At 36.0% G+C, this 19,067-nt stretch overlaps 1 protein-coding gene across 1 annotated transcript; it reads left to right on the top strand.

Annotated features, from left to right (window-relative positions):
• The first annotated feature begins 7,127 nt into the window (after nt 1-7,127).
• LOC143624415 (glycosyltransferase BC10-like) lies at nt 7,128-9,051 on the top strand. The gene is made up of 2 exons (XM_077095078.1): nt 7,128-7,694; nt 8,407-9,051. The coding sequence occupies exons 1-2, from the start codon at nt 7,179-7,181 to the stop codon at nt 9,049-9,051; spliced, it is 1,161 nt and encodes a 386-aa protein (XP_076951193.1). The 5' UTR covers nt 7,128-7,178.
• Nucleotides 9,052-19,067: the final 10,016 nt, after the last annotated feature.

Raw genomic sequence — 19,067 nt, forward strand, 5'->3', positions numbered from 1 at the left:
AACGCTAATCAGACCTGTGATATTCGACAATTTCGGGTCTCGTTTGTATTCGTTTTTGTATTCGTTTATCATGTAAACCGACCCATTTTGTAAACCAAAGCTTATGATATAATCAAAATGATGGATTTTATGTTACAATATTGTTTTACACTTGTTGGGTCTTGAAAACATTCTTTTTGGTCCTTAAAACTCCTTAAAATGACTTAAACCAAACTTTGTGGACTATTATTGCCATTTACCAAAAACTTGTTTGACCATTTCAACCATCACATGCATCTTTACCCTATTTGTATGAACCATACTCTTACCATTATAAAAGCAAGGCTCCATACACCATTTTGGTTGTTCATCTTCTCCAAATCTCTCTCAAATCCAAGTATTCATCTTCAACATTTTGTTATTTTGATTTCTTAAGGTCAACTAACTATAGTCTTTCATTTTAACTTGTTCATCTAATATTACTAACACTTGAATATGGTGGTACAACATATATATAATACACACCCCTTGTTTCCTTTATTTGTTACTTCACCGACTCCGGTTGGTTAAGTTTCGAATGTCATAAGGCAAGGCTTCATGGAGGACTTCGTGTTCTTGATATATATTTACACACACATAACTTATTATACATATCACTTATGACTAACTTCTAACCCTTTTTAGTTTGTTCATCTTATTTACAAGTTCCATGGTGTGGGTTTGTATAAGACTAACCTCGGTTTAACCGAAACTAGTCCAAACCGGAAACCGAACTTTTGTTTACTAGTTTTGTTAAAATAGTTGTTTAAACATGTTTATTGCTAGATTTGAGTTTCAAAAATCATTTTTACAAGTTCTTTGATATTAAGCCTATGGAATCCATCTATGAACTCGTTGGGAGATGGAAACCGAACTAAACCGAAACTTTTGCTTAAAAGACTTGTAGTTAACTTTTTAGTTGTAAAATTTAAGTTTTCTTCATTTATAAACCAATATACAAGTTCTATGATATTTGGGCATGTAGAAACCATCTATGAACTATTTGTGAGATGGAGACCGAACCAAACCAAACTATACCGACTTTTACTCGCTTAAGACACACAAGTGTGTTTTTAGCTATCAAGACTTGTATATTTCTTTAAAAATATTTTACAAACTGATTTTAATTATTTTCTTAAGTACTTGGAATTGTTGGATCCAACTTGATCTCATCACATAGTTTGGACCGACAAAACCGAACACTCGCTTAACGTGCGTTGTTAGTTCTAAACAATAGATCTACATACTTGGTTAAGTGTTAGTATATTTTAATGAGTTATCTCATAACAATTAATATGTTGGAAAGTTGACTTTGGGTTTGACCATTTGTCAAGACCCGAATCGACAACCCGAACACTCGTTAAAAACCCGTTTTAGTATCTTTGTCCCAAAGGAACTTGCATTTTAGCATTTTTCCCACCTTATTACTTAACATTGGTTAAGTAGATATTAAGGTTAGATACTTTAACCGGGTTTCGAGCAAACTTACATTTTTAAAGGATTGTTATTATAAATTCTTAAATAGTTACATTTTAAACCTTGAACTTTAATTGTTTACTTTTTGCAACAATTATTTGATTTAAAGATCTTCAAGACAACCATTCTAAATCCAAGATTTTATTGTCATTTAGGCCTTGCTCGTTAAACTTCATCCATCCGGTTATTCATCTTTTACCGATCAAGTTTTATACTTGAACGTGAGTAACTTCATACCCCGTTTTCTATCTTTTGTTTTGGGGTGACATTTCATACTTATTCAAATCAAATGCTTTATACTTGAGTCTTAAACCACAAACGTTGTTGTATACTTTACTTGAATAATTGCTCGATTTGGTGTTCTATGCTTATATGCCTATGTGTTTATCGCTTTCGGTTGGTGGAATCTATAAATCCTAGACTACTTGGCATCCCCTTGTAGCAAGGTGTCGTTAACGTAATGCAATTAACGATATTCTATTAAATCCTAGACTACTTAGCAATCCCTTGTAGCTAGGTGGCGCTAACGTAATTCTATTATCGATTGTCAATTTATCCAAGTTTATAGCTATTATTTATGGTTTTGTATAATAGTTTTGTGGCTTTTCATACTATATATCTATTGTTCAAACTTATGAATTGCTCACCAACCTTTGTGTTGACAACATTATTTTATGAAATGTTACAGGTTTGCATCTAAGCTGATTATGGAGTTCGGTGAAGAAAATGACACAAATACCATTAGGATATTAGCAAAAATGAACAATATTTGATTTTCTATATTTTGCTATATTTTGTTGTATTTGACTTATGAATATTTGGTCATGTTACATTTTCGATGTTGTGAAATGAAATGAGTTTGTTAAATATTGTCGCTTTAAATAGTGTCATGCGCTTATGGGCAATCGTTACACCTCGGCATGTTCCGCCGCCTTTGGTCGGGGTGTGAAAAGACCAAGAAACGATTAAACCTGATTTCTCCTGATTAGTAGTTGAAATAGAGGCTATAGACAACGGTTTCCGGTGAACGACCTTCGATTCTAGTTCGGCAACAAGAAGCAGCCGGCAATGCTTCTTCTTTGTTTAACAGTCACAATATAATGCAGAATAGCGGCACACCAAAGAGTTTCCTTTTTAAAACAAAGTCAAACCTAATTGCAATAAAGGACGAACAACTTTCTTTTCTTTTGGTGCAAGTCACGACAAAACAAAAGAACAAAAAAAGGGAATTTTTACCACCTCCTTTGACCAGCAATTTAATTAACCAAAAGGAACCTCTCCTTGATGTTCGAGCCACACCAAACCCAAAAAAAAACTTCCAAGGGTTTTACGAATAAGACTTACAAACCGGAAATAATTCTTCCGTCTCAGTGCACCGTGTGTTCAACAAACCTTCAGCTCTGATGCCACTTGTTAGGTATTAAACAGAGTCGGTACGCAGCGGAAACACCAACACACACGCACAAACGAAAGCAATAAATAAGAGACACGAGATTTTACGTGGTTCGGTCAAGGCGACCTACGTCCACGGGCTGCAACTAGGGTATTTTTATTAAGCGCGGTACAAAAGATTACAATACATTACAATGGTATATATAGAGAACAATTAGGTTAAATGGCTTAGGGACCAAGAAAACTCCAAACGGGCCATCCTCCATAATTAAACGGGCCGCCCCCTTTATCTTCTAATTGTCAACCAACGAACCCAGCCCAAAGGCCTTCACTAATCCTAACAATATGTTACTATAGTAATTTAGGTTTCCAATTATATATAGATAATGTTAATGTAGCTGTAAGAAAACTTTACGAGATGAGAGAGAGGAGGTATGCTTTGTTTGTCGTAAGGTATGTTTGGATTCAAATAGGGAACATGCAGTAATTTTAGAGAGCTCTCGAAGTTTGAGTACCAACACGATTTTGTTGTTATGGGTGATCTTTTTGACATATGTAGGCGCAACATAACTTCTGTTAAAAAATATGCAATTGTGGCTATGAACAAACACGATAAAGCTATTTTCATGGTAGATCATGTTGTGTTAAGGACTACTTCATGCTAGGGGTGTTTAAATTCGGATATCTGGACTTTTGAATATCCAAACTTCAGATATCTAGACCTTTCGGATAGTGATTTTTACAATCCGAATCTGAATTCGAAATTTCAGATATCCAAAATTTCGAATATACGGTCGGATGGTGAACCGGATAACCGAAAAGTCCGAAAAAAATAATTGTTATAAAAAACTTTAAATAAGAACTTATAAAAATATTTTGGATATCCGAAATATCTGAAAATTTGTCCGAAAAGTCCAAAAGTTTATCCGAAGTATGCAAAATATCCAAAAATTATCCAAAATTTATAAATAATACTTATTATTGAATAATTAAAAAATATTCTGGATAGTTCGGATTTCGGATATCCGAACTATCTGAAAATTTCAAAATCACTATTTGAATCCAAAAATTCGGATATCCGATATTTCGGATAATTCGTATTCGGATACAAATCTGGATTCTTTGTACTTAAGATTGTAGAGCTACTTAATCGATTCCAGCAGGTCATGGAAAGTAATGTTATGACTCCGTCGTCCTTGAAACTAGGTTGGCCCTTATGGCACAACCGACAACCTGAAGACGTGAAACACGTTGAATTTTGAACCTAATATTGATTAGTCGCAATTGATTCATAAATGAACTAGGCTGTGTTTAGGTGAGCTTTTAAAAACTGCTTATTTGATTTTGAAAAGTAAAAGTTGTTTGACATGCTTCAGGAAAAGCTTGTAATTGAAGCTTTTCATAATTGTTTTTGCTTCTCAAAAAGCAAATAAACAAATAAGCAGTTTTAAAAAGCTCAGCCAAACACCCCCTACGTAACGTTATGTAAATTACTAAATTCATTATGGTTGTTTATAGTTTCAAATCCAAAACTTTTGATTTAAAAGGATAACATGGTGTTTATCTTGAAGTAAAGAACTAAGGAGCTGTCTGGAAAGTGCTAATTCATTAAGAGGTCTGAATGATTAAGGGGCTCTGAGCCAGTAAGTGTGAAAATTCAAAAGCATCGGAGTTTTACTTGAATATCTAACTAGACTATTCGAATTTGAAATAGATTTATAATCATGGAAGTCGGTCGAATTCTTAGTTAAGATAAAGTATCCGACCACTTACAAGCTTTCTAAGAGATTATAGGAGAGAAATACAACAATGAAACCATACCCAGTAGGATCAATGGATCGTGGATGTATGCAAACCGTACTTTTACCCCAAAGGATCACGGAGAACCCCAACTAGAGGGGAGCAAACATCGGTTCGTTTATGTTTTTAAACATAACTGCAACGGTAATCGATAATCGGTTTTTGGAAAACCTATAATCGAAACCGGTTTGGTTATTTCGGTTAGTATATCGGTTTTTTGTCGGTTTGGTTTCGGTTAATAGATTGTTTATAAACCAAAACTAACCTTGGCTAAAAATTTAAGCTTAGCATAATGACGAAACCAACTCTTTTGCTTAGTAATACATGAAATAGATGCATATAAATACATGAAATATAGTTATAAAACATGACATGTACATGAAACGAATGTATCAAAATCATAAATATATGAAAATAGAGGTATAAAAGCTAGAAATATATGAAAAATGAACTATTAGATTTGGTATCGGTTGATTTACGGACTACGGCACACACAAAAAAAATAAAACTTTAACCAATTTTCGCGGTTTTCTGTTAATCGATTTATGGGAATTCGGTTTTCTATCAATCGAATTTTTTTTCAGTTTTCGGTTAAATTCAGCTTGATGTAAATACTAAAAGTGTGTACCACAACGTTACTCTTTAAAGGTTCACATGCATTACTTAGCTTATGAATGATAGTAAGTTGATAAGAAATTAAGGATGACGGTTATGCTAACAACTTTTTGTATAATGAATGATCATTGTGACACATTAATCTTATATCATACATTACATATATTAAGGTTAAAGAAACAAGATTAATCATAGTAACATTAAGATTTGCGTGAAAGTTTCATGTTACATCATGTGTAGTAATCACACCATTCCTACATACCAAGAAAAAGCACTTGTTTTGTACTTTTATCAGTTCATACAAATTTAATTACAAATGCATGGATTTTTAAGATACCGATTTCATTGAACAATTATAGAATATTGGTTATTTTAGCATTTTTTTCGTCAACATTACCTCCTACTTTAAGCTAAACAAAAGAAAAAAAATTAACATTAACCAGCATTCATATATGTTTTGTTAAGATTACTGAATTTTTATTTTGAAATAATATTTTATAAAAAAAATTCATTCACAAAATTGTAACATAGTGAAAGTTTGTTGACTAAACTGGATAATCTCTTGGGAGTACTTAAACAAAACACTTTGAGAAATTTAGCTATTGTTAAACCCTTAAAATTATCAACATGATCAAGCTATTTATTATATCATATAATCTAATGTTTATGTAACATATTGACATGTTATTATTATATTATATGTTATAAATATACTTCTTCAGAAATGATGAGTTTGTCCAAAGTGTCCATAGTATTTTTGATTGTGGCATGCTTGGAGAGGTCAACTTTGAGATATGATTTCTCAATGAAATCTATACTTATTTTATTTTAATAGATAAAGGTAGAGCCGGCTCAAAAGAAGGTCAGGGAGGTCGAATGCTCCATGCCCATTTTCTTAAGAGACTCGTAACTATTAAAAAATAATAATATGTACTTTATATATAATATTGTTTTGAAACATAAGTCTACAAAATGACTTTTGATGCAATTGCTATAATGTCGGTCTATAGAATCAAAGATCATGAGTTCAAATTGATGGGTTTTTTGTATGAAAAAGAAAAATTCCTTTGTGTTTTATATTGGCTATTATGGTAACTTATTATTATTATTATTATCATTTGCTTTGATTTTGATTTTGATTTGTTTTGGGTTTTAAAAATTCAATCAAATTAGTAAAATTGTTGAATTATTTATCACATAAATTAAAAAGTTATGATTTCAAAGCCCTTTAATATGATCATTCCGAGCCCCGAAATTTTAGTGTATTCTCGGAGACGGCCCAGGATAAAGATTGTAAAGACCTATAGTTTTTTATGCCATTAAAAATTGTATGAGAATACGACGTTTTAACCTAATCTATTTCATTGAGTTGTGTTGCATCTCAATGATAGAGATTTTATTGTTAGTTTCATACCGATGTTCAATTACAATGAGATGTGCTGTAACAACTTGTTTCTTTAGTTTGGGCAACCGACTTAAGAAATCAGACGTATAATTTCATACGGGTCAAACCCATAATTCTAGTTTTGTCTAGATCATCATTAGCCATTGACGGAACTAGAAGAAATTTCAAAGGCATCTTAAAAATATATTTTGGATCTAGAGTACCTAATACATAAAACGGCGAAGAAGAAAAAAAATTATACTAATTTGAAGCTTCGATGACAAAGTTGAGGGGTAATCCGAGCTACGGTTAAAGAAACAAGATTAATCATGACAACAATAACATTTGTATGAAGCTTTCGTGTATATAGTTATAACACTATTCCTACAAGCCAAAAAAAAGGTACTTGTATTGTACTTTTATCAATTCTGTTAGCTAATTCATACTATAAAACATTTAATATTACCAATTAAAACTCTACAAACATTTCAAAATGCATGCCAAGGCTAATGCAAAACAATGGATCAATGAAGGCTACATCCATATAACCTCAACCATAACCATGTGTGTGGTCATGTCAATGATCGTGTTTGTTCTCGGCACATTTGTCGTTGATTATTACAAAACGATTGTAGTCCCACATGATTTGTATTTCCCTTCTGTCACCGCAGTCACGTTGTGTCATAAATGTTCAACATCTTCACCTTCTTCTTTACCAAATCACCTGAATGTAGAATTTACTGATTCGACCGGTATTGTGGATATCTGGCACGCAATGAGTGACGCCGAGCTCATGGAAAAGGCCACGAGGGTCCCGCGATTTGTAGAGGATCAAAGTAAAGTAGCCTTCATGTTTTTGACAAGGGGTAGTTTGCCCTTGGGTCCATTTTGGCAAAGGTTCTTTAAAGGGCATGAAGGTCTTTTCTCAATTTATATTCATACATCTCTAGATTTCAACTATGAACTTCCAAATTCGTCAGCGTTTTATAAACGAAGAATTCCAAGCAAGGTTTGATGCGCAAAAAAATTTATTTAATAGTATTAGTTTCTTTTCTAAATTAGTTAATAGAATACACTCATAAAAAATATGTTTGTTGTAAGCAAAAGGGTCGTAAATTAGTCGCTAAAAGACAGTTTTACCTGATATTTTCAGTTGGAAAATTCTCCGTCATTGATATGTTTTGCAACAACTATTGTGACTGATTTAGTGATTGACAATATCGTCGTTAAATATGCGTTCAATTTTGAAGCTGAAACCTTTTATGATCGATTTTTAAACTAGTACAATTACATAGTTATCTACTTTTTTATATATAAACTTTACAACTATTTAATTCAATTTTTAGGTATTTGTTATTACATATATTTTGAATGATTTACAACCATTTTATTTATTTTTATTAATTTTATTTACCTTTTTACCAGTTTCTTTACATAGTTTGCTCCTGTGTTTATAACTTTTCAAGAAAATTGTTAACTATTGTTATTATACTTTATATCAACTTTTCTCACATATTGTGATGGATTTTTATACATTTTTAACTTGTTTTTTTAAAAATTCACAACAAACTTAAATCAGTTGTAAATTAGTTGCTTATTCATTCCTTAACTTTACAACCAATAATGATAAGTTGTATATAGATCCTTAACTTCGTGACCAATTTTAGATTGCTAATATATAATGACCGCGGTCAATGTAATGTTTTCCGTGTTTTCTACAGCATTTTCAATGGGGTAAATCAACCATGATTGATGCCGAGAGACGACTTCTAACAAACGCGCTACTCGACTTCTCCAATCAAAGATTCATACTACTATCAGAAACATGTATTCCTTTGTTCAATTTCACAACCATCTATAACTACCTGATCAATGCCAACCAAAGTTTCCTTAGTTTGTTTGACGATCCAACTAAGATCGGTCGTGGGAGATACAACAAGCGAATGGGTCCCACAATAACGTTGGAAGATTGGCGGAAAGGCTCACAATGGTTTGAAATCAACAAAGAACTCGCGGTTGAAATAATATCTGATAACTTATATTATAATTTATTTCAGAACCATTGTTTTCCACCTTGTTATATGGATGAACATTACTTACCTACACTGGTAAATAAGGTTCGTCCAGATTTGACTACAAATAGGACTGTCACATGGACTGACTGGTCTAGTCACAGGTCCCATCCAGAGACCTTCAGAAAAGTAAATATTACAGAAACGTTTCTAAACAGAGTTAGATATGAGTCTAATTGTACGTATAATGGTGGTAATAGCTTGATTTGCTTTTTATTTGCTAGGAAGTTTCACCCGAGTTGTTTAGAGCCATTGTTGAAGATAGGTCCGAGGTTGTTCGGGTTTAGCCCATAAAGTTAATTTGTATATTATGTTGCAACAAGTTCTTATATGCACATATATTTATTTATAAAATCATTTTCCAATTTGGAGTAATATTTATTTGTTTATTTGGTTATTTTTGCGCATATTTTCGTCGATATTACCTCCTACTTTAAGCTAAACAAAATAAAAAATAATAATTAACAAACATTAACCAACATTCATATATGTTTTGTTAAGATTACTACTTTCTTTTTTGAAATAATATTTATAAAAATAAATTAATAAAATTGTAACATAGTGAAAGTTTGTTGACTAAACTGGAAAATCTCTTGGGAGTAACTTAAACAAAACACTTGAGAAATTTAGCTATTGTTAAACCCTTAAAATTATCAACATGATCAAGCTACTTCCATGACTGAAGTAGAGAATATATATATTTATTATTTATTATAACATTGTTTCGGTCAAAAATTAACAAAGTAACTTTTGATCAAATTAGTACGTGAGGTAGAGTGCTTGAACGAAAAAAGAGTGAACACAATGATTTGATTATGAGGGAAAAAACCCTTGATTGTGAGAATCTTCGGCACAAAAAACCCCCGGACGGTGAAAACTATCACCGTCAATTTTATTAATAACAAAAAGGTGGTTACAAGTGGTGGAGTTGATAAACGATCGTGTGCTAAGTGATACAATGAGTGCTAGTAGCTAAACTAGTGTAGTGTGTGTTCTTAATCGATCTTAATCAACTCATTTAAATAAGCAAAGAGTACAACAGAAATTCCAAATAATCCGGAAACCCTAGACTAAGTCTCCCATGATCCGTTGCCGCCCACGTTCAAGTTGACGAAGTTCAAATATTATCCATTGCAAGCCCACGTTCTTATAAGCACATTAATCACGTGGTCTTATCTGCAAAAAAAACATAAATAATATAGGACAGTTGAATTAGTCAAATATCATCCACAGAATACTTGCACCGGCAGGATGAGTTGAAATCCTCCAATCATGATCAATCCCGAGGATAGAAAATTCTGCACCCAACAATTGCCCCCAATTTTTACAGTTAGCGCGTGACAGCTGTAAAAATTTTAAATTTCAAAAATAATAATATCTTCTGCTACTTGAAAGGACGTGCACGCGGATTGAGGAAACCCTATAACCGTCTTTCTGGCTTATAATTAACCCTCAATCACATTTTTAATTCATTATACTCTTCTTCTTCGCTTCGTTATCCAGGTCAGTCTCTCTCTCTTGTTTTCTTAATTTTCTGAAACTTTTCTTCTAATTCGAATAATAATGAGGAGAAGCAACCCTCGATCGCCAAACCCTTATTCATTTGTACCTTCTGGAGATTTCATCGATCAGGGACATATCCCCGCTACTGATGAAAATCAGTGTCTTTTCAAAGATCTTGACATTAGTTTTCTAAAAGACTCCGGCCTGTTACCCGCTGAGGCCGTCATTAGACCTTTCGACCCCAAAGTCAAAGCTGACTTTTCATCCAAAACCAGGGTTTTCTTCTTCTATTAGCCCTTTTCAATCGGCCTTTCGTATCCATTCTCTCCGCTCATTAAGGAGTTCTTCGATATTACCGGGTTCTCTTACTCCCAAGTCATGCCAATGGTGTGGAGAGTCTTAGCTACAGTAGATCGCTTGAATAGAACCCATGAACTGTCCATAGGTATACCTGAGATAGCCGCCACTTACAACCTTCGTACACATGGATCTCACCGTTACTACCTTCAGTCTAAAACTAGCCGTCACTACATGGTCCCCAAAGTGTCTGGTAACGACCATGATTGGAAGAAGAAATTCTTCTTTGTGCGTCGGGACTCAATTCCTGATGGAGTAGATTTGCCGGTTAAATGGGTTCACAAGGGTAGGAAATCCTTAGGATAGAATTTCTTTTTCCAAACATTTTGTATTAATACGCCTTCTTTTTTGCAGTTGTGTTTGAAGATTTGGTGAGATACAGGAAAGACACAAATCGAAGGCTAGGCGTTGTTCAAAATTCCGGCACAAGACAGGGAATTTCGGTTTGAAGAGGAAATAGGGGAAACTAGCACGACTGCCGCGAAATCTGCTGAAAGTATGTCTTCTGGTAAGTATTTTGGGTATTTATGAGTTTCTCAGGATTTTGCCTTCTTGAAAGTAACTTGAGAAATTATTGTACAGAGATGCCAAAACCAAAATCTTCCTTCAGCTTGATCGACTTGGATGACTTTATTGAAGATAAGACCATGGTGAAGCAAGAGCAATCCAAGACTCCTTCCACAAAGCCAAGGATTCCTACTACTCGCCAAAAGAGCGCCGCTCAAAAGAAAAGGAAAGCCAGCACCTCAGCCGAAACTGAACCCTTTACTGGTATGACTACTGCTGAAATTGGGGAGAAACTGCAAGCTCTTGCCAATCCTCTTAGAACAGTAAGTTTCTTTGTATATCCTGAAAATAATATCCTGCAAAAAAGTTTATGTTAACCTGAGGATAACAGAGAATTGAGAATTACCAACAAAGGCTCCAAGATGATGCTGAATTGGCTCTGAAGGAAGCTGAAGGCAAGATTGCAGCACTCCAACATGCGGTAGACACGGGAATCAAGCTTCACAAAAAGAAGGAAAAAGAGATTGTGGATCTTAAAGCTTCTTTTGAGTTGGAGATGGCCGAGCTCATTGATGATGCCAAGAATTCTGCAGTCACAAGCATCCTGGAGTCAATGCTCAAGATGTCAGAGGAGGTAAAGGCGAAAGGTTATGTGATGGATTCTTGGAATTCCGCTGCTTGGGCAAAAAGGCTAAACACGCTAAGGGGTGAGAAGGTGGAAGAAGCTGAGGTTCCAAGTACTTCAGAGGGGACGAAGGAGACGGGTTCTAACGAGGCGGCGGATGCGGAGAAGAAGGAGGGCGATTAGGTTGAAGGTGATAAGGTTTAGGCCTGGTTTTTAGGTTGTTTTGATGTGTTTCCAGTGGTTGTTTTGAACAATTTTTATTTTGGTTGTGTAAGGATAATATAACATGCTTAGAACCATAGTTTGGGTGGAGGGATCATGGTTCAGGACGAAGCCCAAACTAACTTTAATTTCCTGTTTTTGAACAATATGATGGTTCGGGTGGATGGGCTCTGTTTTGAGTGAAACCCGAATCATCTTTTCCTGCATTATGATATTAGTGTATAACAACTTTTTATGACTTATATTGGTACTCTTTCCCTGTTTCTATTCTTAGAGAAAAATTTAAGTTTGTTAGAAATGAAATTCTTTAGTAATAGCTTAAGTTTTAGTCAATAAACCAATATCAAGTCATAAAATTCATCATATAAATAAGACAAGTAATATAGAATATTCATAAACAGGAAGTCATACCAGAATCACATAGAGACTAACTCTGATAATGTATAGACTACTTCAACCTTATTTTCCAGAATGTTTCTTTAATTCTAGGGATACACAGATAGGCCTGCAATATCAACATTATCCTGAAAATAATTTCAGAAATTCTGGCGACAAGGCCTCAATAAACTGGCGACAAGGCCTAAACAAACTGGCGACAAGGCCATAAGAAGAGGTGAAAACTCCTTAAACCTTAGGAATAAACTGGCGACAAGACCCTTAGAAGAGGTGAAACCCCTTAAACCTTAGGAATAAACTGGCGACAAGGCCCTTAAAGATGGTACATCTACCGTTAACTTTAGATTCAAACCAATAGCTGAGGATAACGAGGTAACAAGTCACTATATTTCATGTGTTGGCCCCTCATCTCGAACTACGGCTAAATAAACATGCGCTACAGGCGATCTTAAGAAGAGGTGAAAACCCCTTAAACCTTAGAAGGCATTGAATAATACCTTATCTGGCGACAGGGCCCAAAGAAACTGGCGGCAAGGCCCAAATTAACTTCATTCCATGTGAGAATACCTCACATCTTCAGGCTACAAAACAGTCAACTCTAAGTGAGGGGTGGGTGTTAGCCTTGCTAACACCCCTCCGATGCTTAAGTCAGTATCTTGATTGAAGAATAATAATATTGAAAATGAATAAAAATATAAATTCGAATACATACCTTAGCTGCTTAATACAACAGTTATTCTCGGGATAGAAGTCTTACATAATATATTTTTTGAGGTGTATAGCATTCCAAGCCCTTGGTAGCAAGTCACCTTCCAGAGTAGACAATCTATATGCCCCCTTTCCTGCTTCTGAGTCAATCAAGTAAGGACCTTCCCACTTTGGTGCAATCTTTCAATCTATAGGATTTGTATGTAGTATTCTGAAAAGCCTTTCGGAGAATCAAATCCCCTTCTTGAAATCTTCAAACTCTGATATTCTTGTTGTAGGACATTGATATCTTCTGCTGAAAAGACGCCATTCTGATCTTTGCTAAATCCTTGAGTTCTTCTACTGCATCCAGATCTTCAAGTAGACTTTGAGTATTATCTTCGGGATTTTGATGACTGACTCTAGCTGTAGGGATAACCATCTCCGTAGGGATGACTGCTTCAGCCCCAAATACTAACGAGAAAGGATTCTGACCAGTAGCATTCTTTGAAGTGGTCCTATCTGTCCAAAAAACAAAAGGTAGTTCCTCGGCCCACTTTCCTTTCTTAGGCCCCAACTGTTTCTTCAGGTTATTGATGATAATTTTGTTGCTTGATTCGGCCTGTCCATTAGCCTGAAGATGGACAGGTGTTGACGTGATCATCTTGATTCCCCAACTGGCACATAAGTTAGTTGTTCTCTTGCCGATGAATTGTGAGCCATTGTCACATACTATCTCTGCCGGGATCCCAAATCTTGTTAGGATATTGCGCTTGATGAATGAGATAACTTCTTTCTCTCTGACCTTGTAACATCCTAAAATTTATAATGTTAAATAAAGAAAGTTACGTTTAGTGATTTCGCGTTATTAATTAATTAATGTCGAGTAAAGAACGGATCATGGACTTAGATTAATTAAGATGGGTTAAATGAGAATGGGCCTTAGGTCCATGGGCTTTAAGGGATATAAATATCCCCTAAACCAACCTAAAACCCTAAACCCTCATTTCATTTCCATCATAATCTTTACACACTCAAAAACACACACATACACTACACCATATTCGGCCGAGAGAGAGAGAGACATCCGAGACCAAGAATCAAGCCGACCATTATTAGATCTTCAATATACGAGATAACCAAGCAAACCGCGACCACACCGAACGTATAAAAGGTATGTTCTTGACCTTTAAAGTTTACGTAGTATTGAACGTTTTTACCTTAAAGGTCCAAGCTTTATAGTATATACGGGATATATATACGAACGAAAACGGTTAGGGAACGTAGGGGGTGATGTCGAACCATAACAAGGGTATTAAAATCGCCAAAATGCTTGATAAAAACCAAACCCGTAGCCTGCAAAAGCTTAACTTCGCCTTCAAAGCTTAACTTCGCCTGCGGCCAAGTTCGCCTAACTGGTAACTTCGCCTAAGGCCAAGTTCGCCTAATTGATAACTTGCCTAAGGCCAAGTTCGCCTAATTGATAACTTCGCCTACGGCCAAGTTCGCCTAACTGATAACTTCGCCTAAGGCCAAGTTCGCCTAACTGATAACTTCGCCTAAAGCTAAGTTCGCTTAAGGTTTAACTTCGCCTAAAGTTAAGTTCGCTTAGAAAATAAATTAAAAACCTAATGGAAAATGTGTTAAGACAGTAAATGTAAATAAAATTTTACTGCTAGGGGCTGCCCCTTGGACCCTGCTAGGGGCTGCCGCCCCTAGACCCCGCTGCCAGGGGCGCTGCCCCCGGACCCCCGTTCGTTGTGGGTAGTAGTTAAGACTAGAAAGATGATATGAGTAGTGATAGTTAATTGATACGTATACTTGTTATACAGTCAGCCGTGCACAACTGAAGAAAGGGATTACGATTAACGGTGAACGTAACCGTGTTCAGGTGAGTTTCTAGCCCCAATTATGTGTTATGTTTTCGGGGCTGTGTGCATACTCGATATGTTTGTTAATACGCTTATCCTAAGAGATAAGTGTATGCCTTATGTGAATGATGTGATATGTATGAATGATGGCTTGACGGTACGTGAACGATCTTCGGATATTGCACGTACTGTCAGGTTGTAACGCTAAGTATAAGGTAAGTATGATATGTATGCTTATGTGTATGAATGTGATAAAGTTAATAAAAGAAGGAAAGGATGGTTGTATGGTTACGAAGAGGGTACCGGGCCCTAATAATACTCGAGGTATGATGTATGGTTGTATGGAAACGAAGAGGGAATCGAACCCTACTAATATTCGAGAACTAGGGAACCGAACCCTACTAATATTCGAGGAAAGAGGGTACCGAGCCCTAATAATACTCGAGGAAAGAGGGTACCGAGCCCTAATAATACTCGAGGAAGGAGGGTACCGAGCCCTAATAATACTCGAGGAAGGAGGGTACCGAGCCCTAATAATACTCGAGGAATGTAGGGCGTAATGCTCTTTATAACATAAGATATGAAAGTAAGTTAATACAAAAGAAAGTATGAAGGTATGAAAGTATGAATGAAAGAATATAAGTTTATGTGTATTGTATAGTGTATGATTAACTAGAACTCACTCAGCGTAGCTGACTTTTAGTATGCACGCAGGTGAGTAGGATGAGGCAGCTCGCTTGAGGAGACACGTGGCACTGAATAAGAGGCTGGCATCGGAAGACTCAAGACGTTTAAGTTTAATGTTTCGTTTATTTTGAAAGACAAAATGATGTTTTAAGACAAGACGTGTTTTGTTATGAAATGTTTTATGAAAGCTTATATATTCCGCGAATGTTTTAATTAACTCGGATATTTAGAACTGCGTTTATGAGTAAATCCAACACGAAAGTAGGGCTACCGGTAACGGGGCCTTACAGACTTGAACAAAGGCTTCCGCTTCAATCCACTTTGGGAAATAATCTGTCATAGCCAGCATAAAGACTTTTCCTCCTAGAGCTCTTGGTAGTTTTCCCATAATATCCATTCCCCACTTCATGAAAGGCCAAGGGGATATAAAAGGATACAATGGTTCCGCTGGCTGGTGCAAAATGTTGCTATGTCTCTGGCATGCATCACATTTCTGAGAATAATTCATAGCATCCCTCTTAATCGTCGGCCAAAAGTATCCTGTCATCGGGATTTTGGAGAATAGTGCTCTGCCCCCAGTGTGATTCCCACAATCTCTTTCATGGATATCCTGAAGAACTTCTTGAGCCTCTGCTTTCTCTAAACACCTAAGATATGGTCCTGCAAGAGATTTTCTGTATAATATATCATTCATTATAGTATATGGGATTACCTTTGTGCGAAAAGCTCTTGGGTTTTCATCCTTGGGGATAACTCCATTATGAATATATCTCCTGATCGGGATAATCCAAGAATTTTCATCATCCTCAGGATTTTTGACTCTCATATCTTCATCATCTTTTGATATTTCATTGACGCCTTGCTCATCTATTGTTGGGCAGGATATGTATGATAGGAATCTTGACACCTTTCGGTATCCTGAAGGATGAAGATAAATATGCTAGGGAATTTGCCTCAACATTCTCTTCTCTAGGTACCTGTGAAATATCAAACATTTCGAAACACTTTGCTAGTTTTTTGACTAGCTCTAGATATTTCATTAGTTTTTCTCCTCTAACAGTATACGAACCATTAAAATGATTAGTTAATAATAATGAATCAACATGTACTTGAATAAACCTGATTTTCATGTCGATTGCTAGTTGAAATCCTGCTATCAAAGCTTCATATTCTGCCTCATTATTTGTGGCTTGAAATCCGCAGGATATGGATTGAGGTATAATGTCCCCCTGTGGCGATTTCAGCAGGATCCCGAGACCTGTTCCTCTAACATTTGAAGCACCATCAGTGTATAGAGTCCACTTATCTTTGGTTTCTTCAAGTTGTTAGACTTCCAAGTCTGCTTTTTCTTTAAGTTCACTGGTGAAATCAGCCACAAAGTTTGCTAATGCTTGAGATTTGATGGCAGTCCTAGGTTCATATGTTATATCATATGCACTCAGCTTCACAGCCCATTTTTCCATTCTACCTGGCATTTCTGGTTTTCTCAAAACAGACTTAATAGGGCAATTAGTTTTAACACATATAGGGTGAGTTTCAAAATAGTGTCTAAGTTTGGTAGATGACATAATAAGTGCTAAAATTAATTTTTCAAGATAAGAATACCTGGTTTCAGCATCCAAAAGACTTTTACTTACATAATAGATGGGATGTTGTTGTCTTTCGAGATCCTTAGCCAAAACTGCACTTACAGCATTATTTGATACAGCTAGATATAGAGATAGGGATTCACCTTCCTCGGGTTTTACCAGTAGAGGAGCAGAAGAAAGATAAGCTTTTAAGGATGCTAAAGCTTCCTCATGCTTAATGGTCCACTCGAACTTCTTGTTCATCCTCAGGATATCATAAAATTCTTTACACTTTTCTGAGGATTTGGATATGAATCTGTTGAGCCGCGCTATCCTGCTAGTTAGCCTTTGAACATCCTTGACTGATGCTGGGGATTTCAGATTCAGGATAGCTTGTATCTGCTCCGGACTCGCCTCTATCCCCCTTTTGGTGACCATGTATCCCAAGAATTTGCCAGCCTTTACTCCGAAATGGCATTTTGAGGGATTCAGCTTCATGTTGTATTAGTCGAGGATATCAAATGCCGTCTTGAAATCTTGGAGGTGATCCTCAGCTTTCTTGGACTTCACCACCATATTATCAATATAGACCTCCATCGTGTCACCCAGTTGCTCTATGAACATCATGTTAACTAACATCTGATAGGTCGCACCTGAATTTCTAAGTCCAAAGGGCATAGCAATATAAAACCTGTGGGAGTCATGAAGGCCATATCATCTTGATCCGAGGGCTCCATCTGAATTTGCTGAAATCCTGAGGATGCGTCCGTAAATGTCAGCATCTCGTGGCCGGCTGTAGCGTCTACCATCGAATCGATGTGTGGTAGAGGGAATGGATCTTTAGAACAAGCCTTATTCAAGTCTCTGAAATCTACACAAACTCTCCATTTGCCATTCTTTTTCTGTACAACCACCACATTTTCTAACCATCGGGGATATTGAACTTCCCTAATCGTATTTGCCTTCAAGAGTCTTTCTACTTCCTCTTGAATGAATATGTTTCTTTCAGGTGCAAACTTTCTTCTCTTTTGATGGATTGGCCTGAAAGAATTATCAATTCCAAGTTTATATGTTATAATATCTTTGGAAATACTTGTCATATCTTCATGTTTCCATGCAAATGTTGACAGTCTTGGCTTGAGGAAATCAAGCAAATTCGACTCAATATCTTCAGGAATGCTCGTTCCTATCAGCACTTTGACTTCAGGATCCTTGGAATAAAGAGGTACTTCTTTAATTTCTTGTTTCCTGGCCTCCATTACGTCTCGTGCCGACTTCTGTAATTACTACGCCTGCTGGGATTTTGTGGTACACTTCATAGAAGAGGTGTAGCAATTCTTTGCGTCTTGTTGATCACTGATGATTTTGATAACTCCCCACGGACTTGGGAGTTTCACACATTGGTGATAAGTGGAGGGTACTGCTCTCATGTCATGTATCCAGGGCCTGCCTAATAAAAATTGCAACAAGACAAACAGTCAATAACACAAAATTTTTGCATTTTATTTACCCCTTCGACATATACTGGGAGCTTGATCTCCCCAATATTGTTCTTAGTTTCTCCACCGAATCCAACCAATACTGAGGAACTGGGGACGATCTCATTTTCAGGAATATTCATCTTTTTCAGTACGTCTAGTTGAATAATGTTGACAGAGCTTCCGCCATCTAAGAGGATCATGTGCACATAATGGTTAGCCACATATAAAGTTATTACCAAACTATCATGGTGAGGATCCTGAACATCGACTCTATCGCTTTCATCGAAGGATATGGTCATCTCTTGAGTGAAAAAGGATGTCTTTGTTGGTCTGTAAACCGTCTCTAACTTTCTTTGGTCAACAATTCTTTTTGCAGCAGAATAAGAGGTTTCACAGATGTCAGATC

Source organism: Bidens hawaiensis, unplaced genomic scaffold (assembly GCF_021521415.1).
Source record: "Bidens hawaiensis isolate Kalapana, Puna unplaced genomic scaffold, B.hawaiensis_p1.1 tig00003781_1, whole genome shotgun sequence".
NCBI lineage: Eukaryota > Viridiplantae > Streptophyta > Magnoliopsida > Asterales > Asteraceae > Bidens > Bidens hawaiensis.

Coding starts and splice junctions, on each gene's coding strand:
- LOC143624415 (XM_077095078.1), top strand. CDS start 7,179: ATGCATGCCAAGGCTAATGCAAAACAATGGATCAATGAAGGCTACATC. Junction 7,695..8,406: donor AACGAAGAATTCCAAGCAAG/GTTTGATGCGCA, acceptor TGTTTTCTACAG/CATTTTCAATGGGGTAAATC.